The 7,996-nt window shown below is 41.0% G+C and overlaps 1 protein-coding gene and 1 long non-coding RNA gene across 2 annotated transcripts in view; both read left to right on the top strand.

The window, feature by feature from the left end:
• dnah5 (dynein, axonemal, heavy chain 5) overlaps nucleotides 1–7,996 on the top strand; it is a 95,332-nt gene that overhangs the window by 79,274 nt on the left and 8,062 nt on the right. The window contains exons 79-82 of the mRNA XM_019880079.1: nucleotides 539–688; nucleotides 1,872–2,117; nucleotides 2,280–2,499; nucleotides 5,807–6,012. Coding sequence (XP_019735638.1) covers nucleotides 539–688; nucleotides 1,872–2,117; nucleotides 2,280–2,499; nucleotides 5,807–6,012 — 822 coding nt within the window. The remainder of the gene's footprint in view (nucleotides 1–538; nucleotides 689–1,871; nucleotides 2,118–2,279; nucleotides 2,500–5,806; nucleotides 6,013–7,996) is intronic.
• LOC109521935 (uncharacterized) lies at nucleotides 3,428–3,698 on the top strand. The gene is made up of 2 exons (XR_002169459.1): nucleotides 3,428–3,495; nucleotides 3,559–3,698. It is a non-coding gene; the product is annotated as an uncharacterized LOC109521935 (long non-coding RNA).

Here is a 7,996-nt window from a genome sequence, read left to right as displayed (position 1 = left end):
TATATATATATATATATATATATATATATATATATATATATATCGTGTTGCCGTGCCTGTCTTAGATATCTAACAGTGTGACTGAAAAATACTGTTAAATAATTTAACAAAAACGTTTTTTTTGGTATTCGATATAAATTGAGGAAATAAAAAGAAATTAAATTAAATGATACAAATTCAATTTAAGTATATAGTCAAGGTACCACTGTACATATACATGTAAATAATATTGATTCAAAGAGAGGATTTTGTGACGGTATACAGTGAAAACAGAAGCAGGGATAGTGCCAACACAGTAGTAGCAGAAAATGTTGAAGATTGGTGCAGAAAGGCTGTTCATTATGTTCCCAAAACACATTAGAGCAATTTGGACAATTAGTGATGTGTTTTGAGGGGTGCATTTGGAATATATTTCATCATTTAAAAACTGAAGAAAGCTCCTCTCTTTGTTTTTAGGATATCGTTTAAGCTTAATCAACAACTGAAATGTGTAAAATGTTTAGTATTTTTCATTTCTCTTTGAACCTTTTCCTCACAGATAAGTCGCAATGAGAAGCAATGGAAGGTGTGGTTTGATAAGGAAGCACCAGAGGAGGAAAAGGTCCCAAACTCCTACGATCAGGCACTAGACTGTTTTCGGCGCCTGCTTCTTATTCGCTGCTGGTGTCCCGACCGAACCATTGCACAGGTTAGAAATTACATTAGTCGACTGAAATTGTACGCTTGGATCGGGGCTATACTTGATGGTGTGTCACTTTAAATAGCCTAAAAACAATTCTTGCAATCTGGTCCCTGGTAGTTTTTGCTCAGACCAACCTTTCATGATAGTTATTGAAGTACATAAACTGTATATTAATCTGTATCCAAGAAGTAGAGAACAAGGTTGGAGACCCATGGAACATATGTTTTGTGCAACCAACTTCTACATTCGGCAAAATAGGACGAAGCAATTCCAGTTCAGGTAACTGGTGGAGCCCTGTAGCAGAAGCTTGCGACAAAGTGCATGTAAGGAACATTACATCGGGAACATTTTTTTTGTTTGTTTGTCCATAGACACCATCGGTGAAGGAAACAATATTCTCGCAAGTTTGAGTTCAAACATAATGTCATCCGAGCATCGTTTAGTTATAGCTAACCACACTGAAAGTCAGCTAACATGTTTTCTGGGTTCAGTCACGTGATGGTCCCCATAAAGCGAATAGAAGATGGTGTAATAAGCTACCCCTTCTCCATTTTTTGCTGATGTTTTAGAAAACAAAAACAACCACCACCACCATCGGCCCCAGAGGACTGCGTGCCCACCGGGAAATTGCCCATTGCGCTTGATTACCAGTCCAGCCGTGGTAGACAGATGGCTCCCTGTGAAAGAAATAACATAGAAATGGCAGATGGTTAATTTAAAATGCAGCCCAGAGTTGGAAATTGAATTTTTAAAAAATAGTTTGTTTTTTGTTTCTTTTTTACTTTCATCTAAAAAGCTCATAATTCATATTAATATCTCCCCAGGTCAGAGCCTTTCAATTAATCAAGACAGGCAAATAGAGTATTTAATGATGCATTTGTATTTCACCGGCTTTCTGAGCTCCAGTAGCTGTCGTGGCTAATGGACATTTAGTTTTCTCCTGATGGACTGTTTTGTTGCATGGTGCTTTGAAGCCTGAAGTGGAGTTTTTGGTGCACTCACAAACAATAGTGCAGCTGTCCTTTTCTGATCATTTAAAGCAAGGTTTATTCCTGACTCAAAAGGACAGAAAGAATCTTTGATCCTCTTATTCAATAATCTGCCTTGCAGAAATTACAGGAAAGAAAGTTGCTTTTTCGAAATGATCATTGCTTCATTTATCTCACATCTCTTTGATCCTCTGCAACAGGCCCGTAAATACATAATGGATGCAATGGGAGAGAAGTACACTGAAGGGGCCATTCTTGACTTGGAACAGACTTGGGAGGAGTCCGACTCACGAACGCCTCTCATCTGTTTCTTGTCAATGGGTTCCGACCCAACGGATACCATCATTGCTTTGGGAAAGCGACTAAAGATTGAGACCAGATATGTGTCTATGGGACAAGGACAAGAGGTCCATGCCCGTAAACTTCTGCAGCAGAACATCGCTAATGTAAGTGAATTATAAAAGGTGCAACTATGCTATTTGTTCAGAATATATTCCTCTTTCAGCTCTGCCATTATACAAAATGTTCTCTCAACGCATGTCGTTTGGACTCTTGGTTACATCTTACAGTATATATATTCTCAGCGAGTCAATATTCATTGTCTGCAGGGCGGGTGGGCCTTACTGCAGAACTGCCACCTTGGTCTGGATTTCATGGATGAGCTAATGGACATAATCACGGAGACGGACTTCGTTCATGACGGTTTCCGCCTATGGATGACCACTGAGGTCCACAGACACTTCCCTATTACCCTTCTCCAAATGTCGATCAAGTTTACAAATGAGCCACCACAGGGGTTGAAGGCAGGCCTTAAAAGGACCTATGGAGGTACAGTAGTGTGACTCTTTTCCAGTCAGAAACATTATAGGAACATAACTCATTAAAACATGAGTAGAAGAATGCACCATATGGAAAAAGTTATCGAAACACATGGTAATGGCAACAATAAGAACTAAAATTGGAACAAATTACAACTCTTTGAAGTCAGAGCTCTTCCACAATAAACTTATCCTAGTGTGTTGTTATGAACGTTGCTTTATGCTCTGGGGCACAGTAAACTTCCTCCCCAAACTGTTCCCACAAAGTTGGAAGTCTAAATGTGCGAGCATGTTCAATAAAGATGAAAGGGGTTCATCCCAAAATGTCCATGTTGAATGACTTTTGTAATTGTCGCTCACTTAGCCAAGCACGTTAAAGACACACATGCAACATAACAGTTGTGACTTTCAACTTGTCCCAATGTGCCATCATGACACAAAACCATAAAACCTAAAACCTGTTTATTTTGATTTTTTTTTTTTTTGTATTGTGCTTTATAAGTCTTTATATAAAAAAAATGTGTGATTTTGTGGGGGTGCGCTGGAATGGTTGAATGCCATTTCAGTTCATTTCAATAGGGAAAATTTAAAGTGAGTGGATATACAATTAAAAAAACAAGATTGGTCGCAGATTAAATGAATCACAAAAATCAAGGTACCACAACAATCTCATGGGATTTAATGGCATGTCTTAAACGTGACATGTGCATTTCCAATTTAATTTGGAGACTGTGTCATGTTTTACAAGACGGTAGGTGGAGGACTCCAAACAGTAGGGAGGCAGGAGGAGCAGGGTGGACTGAACAAAATGTTAGTGATGTGCCCGACTGTGCCGAGGTACCGATGCGTGTGCCGAGTAAACTGGAAGAAAATCCGCGCAGTATTCAAATTAATGCAAAATGACTTGGAAAATGTTTTGTTTCATATTTAATTTTTATAGACAAGGCTGACACAGGTGCAGGAGCAAATGATGCCTACAGCGCCTGTGCTGAAGCTCATTCAAGAGGTAAGTTGACATCCATAACTGCTTCCACTCCCCTTTCAAACAATAATGACCTTTTATTTTCAGGTGGAGACACGCTGGAACAGCACCTTCCACATGTTGCAACGAGTGTACAACCTCTACAAATTAGCTATAACCTTTCTCTGTACCCCAGCCTCATCCGTCCCTTGTGAAAGACTATTTTCAAAAGCAGGAGAAATCCTATCGAAGAAAAGAAACCGTTTAAAGCCAAACACTTTGGAAATGCTTGTTTTCCTCAATAAAAATGAATGAAAGGTGTATCTTGTTCCTTGTTTATGTCAATGTCTAAAATAAAGCAATCATTCTTTCAAGTAACACACGCACATTCATTCACATCACAACTCCCTGCCCTTTTGACTCCATCAAATCCATGGTATTTTAATCACTGTGTCATGACATTTATTTTCCACATGATGGCGCAATAGAGCAAATGGAGCCTCATGATGCATCGGCCCAGGACCGACCCAGTTGGATGGAAAGCCTCATTGCGTCATGAGGCTTCAGATTCCCATCACTACAAAATGTATTGACAAAAATTACAAACAGGAGTACACTGGAAAAAAAACTAACTCAAGTATACAAAGTCCTGAAAATCACAAGAACCCAAAGTAGCAAAAACCTATGCCAGAAACAAAACATGACAGGAGTACACAGACACTCACAATGATCTGAAGAAGACTGTCAGAACCCAGGGAACTAAATACAAGCAAAGTGACGAGACAACGAGAAACACCTGGACAAGACACAAAGGGTTCAGGGAGCTGATTGGTTAAACACAAGGGACCCGCATGACGAGAACAGGTGAGGAGAAAAAGGCCACATGAGGGAACAAAACCAAATGTATCCATCCATTTCCCGATCCTCTTATCCTCACCAGGGACGCGGGGGGTGCTGGAGCCTATCCCGGCTGTCTTTGGGCAGTAGGCGGGGGACACCCTGAACCGGGCACCCTGAACAGGGCACACAGAGACGAACAACCATCCAGCCTCACCTGTCTAAATTTGCAATTTAGACAATTTAGTGCAGGGGTGTCCAAACTTGATCCTCAAGAGCCGCTGTCCTGCCTGTTTTCCAGTTCTCCGAAGAGCACCACACCTGATTCTAATAATTAGGATCGTTCCAGTGCTGCTTCAGAGCTGATCCTCTGAACCAGGTGTGTTGCAGCCAGGAGAGATAGAAAACAGGAAGGACAGTGGCCCTCCAGGCGCGGAGCTGGACATGCCTGATTTAGAGTGTTTAGTCAGCCTGCCATGCATGTTTTTGGAATGTGGGAGGAAACTGGAGTACCCGGAGAAAATCCACGCAGGCCCGGGGAGAACATGCAAACTCCACACAGGGAGGCAACAGCTGGAATTGAACCCCGTACCTCTGCATTGTGAGGTCAACAGGCTAACCACTGGGCCGCCAAAACCAAATTTAATCTATACAAAAACATAAAAGTCTGGTCTTTTTAAGACAAACTGAAAATCAGGATTTACCAACCAAAGCAGGAGAAATGTGATTGTGCTCGGAAAAAAGACTCCAACATCCCGACCCCAGTCAATTCACTACTTTGGTCTGAGATCGTTGCCAAGAATAATATGGCAGAAATAAAGAGAAATGTAAACATATCATAGTTCATCATCAGAGAGGCATCTGATAGATGATTTTGAAAAGGAAGTCAGTTGTCAACATAAACATTTCTTTCCTGTTGCTCAAACACATATCGAAAGTGTGGGGATGTTTCATCAGAAGGATGCACAGAGAAAATGTTCCGGTAAATTCATTAAACTGTATGCAAGGTTCTTGAAATTTTAAATAGTCATGTGGCTGTTTTGTTTGGAGTGGGAGAAAAAAAATATTATTATGTATAAACCATCTGTGTCTGCCTGCCTCAAGCTGAAGGAGATACATGAGGTTCCCAAGGGACAGTTGAAAGTTGTGGCGTGCACTTACCTTCGGCACCTGAGTCCTTGCTTCAGTGGATGATTTCAATTCTTTATGAGATTTGAAACACATGTAGAATATATTAAACCACATTTTTCCCTTCAGACTACAAAACAGTTCTTATTTTATGACTTTTGGATCACAGAAGTACTCAATAAACCACTTTTATTTCCTGGACAATTTTATGATGATCTACACTTGTATCCACATGGACTGTGTGGGATAGCATTGAAGTTTGTAAACCCCTTTGAGTTGCGGGCCAAATCCGCAGTAGTAACACAGAAGCTTTCTGCTGCTGGAATACTTTGTGTCATAAGCCCAATTTTACACCAAGAGCTAATGCATGTATCCATGTTTCCCTCACCAGGCATTAACCAGGACCTTTTGGATGTCAGCAACATGGCCCAGTGGAAGCCACTTCTGTATGGCGTTGCATTTCTTCATAGCACTGTGCAGGAAAGGAGAAAGTATGGCCCCCTGGGATGGAACATTCCCTACGAGTTTAACCAAGCGGATTTTAACGCCACTGTGCAGTTTGTTCAGAATCACCTTGACGACATGGATGTCAAAAAGGTAGGAAAACAGTGACCACTGAGGAGAGGATAGTGAAGGGCAGAGATTGACCGTGTCGGTTTCTAAATTCCCTCAAGTGGTGCCCTCGCCGAGTGCATCGTCTGCGAGTTACAATTGGTTGCAATATTCAGTGTCATGTGATGAACAAAATGGTCAAATGGCTAATAACACCGAATAAGCCGTGATGGAAAAACAAACAAGGTGGAGGAAAGATTTGTGCTTTTCTGAGCTGCTGCGGAAAGTGTTTGGGCTCCTTTTCCAAAGCTGATTGGATAGTGACAATGCTGCACAACTATGAAAGCAAAAGTCTACCATGGCCCTCATCTCCAAAAGGCCATGAAGAGGGCTTTTGCCTGACTAACCATCTAAAACAGTGAACTATGCACTTTCTGACTTAACATGTCACGAAAAGTTTTGGTCAGAATTACAAGTTTGCCCTCTTGCTGAAGTAATTTGCAGGGAGTGACAGCAGGCTGGAGCATCTCCTGATGATGTTTAACAGTTTTAGAGCATCTTCAAATATTCTATCACTCATTCATACAGAATGGCATGACATTCTCCATCACTTGCTGGTTCCGCTGCCTCCAACATTGCAAAAAAAAAAAACAACGCATCAGCAGAGAACAATAATATCCGGACACCAATGAGGACGCGTTCCTCCACATGCGAGCAGCAGCACATCGACACCAATTGCCCATGCAGTTGGACTAAGAGAAGAAAGCAACCTCTGCCCCCATGGCTGTTAAGTGCCTCATCTCCCTTTTTTTGTCATGCGGGTCAAGCTCAACAAACCAACATTATACCCTGTATTATTACTGTCAATAATTCACATTTGTTTTGATATTTCATTTATTTTAAGAATTATAACACTGCAAGGTGACATTTGACATACACTGTGCTGTATATATATATATTTTTTTTGCACATGCAGGCATATGAGAAGAGATGTCATAGTCAGGGGGTTGGTGCCTTTCTTTAGGGCACCTCTACAGTAGTCAGGTAGAAGAACAACAGCGGGACTCGAACCATTAACATCTGATTCAAAGCTCAAGTCCTCACAGACAAGCTACCCAAATGATATTGTGTATCCAGTAATCCCTCGTTTATCGCGGGGGTTACGTTCCAAAAAGAACCAGTGATAGGTGAAATCCCTGAAATAGTGAGCCTTATTTTTTGCAGTTATTATACAATACTGAACTATGTATACCGGTACAATGAAACCAAAGACCAAAACCTGTTTTCAGGCCCAAGCACAAAAAAAAAAATGTTTTCAACAAATAACTATAATAGTTTTTGGAAATACTGTACTGTAAAATAATATTGCTTGAGCGCGTCCTCAGGTGCCTTTGGCGGTGCAGAACGTTTCTTCGACATTGTGGGGTATGTATGTCCAAAGGCGAGGTGCGGAGACTGTTCACGTTGGTCAGTGCCTTAGCCAATCAGGATGCAGAACGCAATTCACTGTTTAAAAGCATTAGAAAAGCTGCACTAAAAAAATCTGTGAAACAGCGAAGCCGCGGAAGGTGAACCGCATTAGAGCGAGGGATTATAATACAACCACAAATGCTCCCGCCACTGTTGCCATTTTCACATGGTTTCTAGCTCTTTAGATTTTAAGATATTGATATTTTCCTCTTGGTCTTGATGTTCCTTGGGACAAATCACAACTGTGCTTCATTGTTGCTGCTTTGGTTTGCAGTAGAGACAGCCAATCAAGGTCAAATGGGCTCAGCGGTTACCTATTTATTGTGTGAATAATAGTGTCTACAAACGGAGATTATTGCAATGGCTTTTGTTTTTGGATCAGAAAAGGGAGGTGTCTTCTTGTTGTATTGATTTGTTCAAGTGGTCAATACCAATCACATACTTGTCCACGAAAATCATCCGATCACGATTGGTGGCCAAGTGATTGGAACAACCCCTAATTTGTACATATATTACATATATACAGTCACAAAAACTACATACACTGAACATTGTTGTC

This window comes from Hippocampus comes, unplaced genomic scaffold, assembly GCF_001891065.2.
Source record: "Hippocampus comes isolate QL1 unplaced genomic scaffold, H_comes_QL1_v1.1 scaffold135, whole genome shotgun sequence".
NCBI classification, from domain to species: domain Eukaryota; kingdom Metazoa; phylum Chordata; class Actinopteri; order Syngnathiformes; family Syngnathidae; genus Hippocampus; species Hippocampus comes.
Note: the sequence above shows the minus strand (reverse complement) of the source record. Positions and strands in the feature narration are given on the sequence as shown.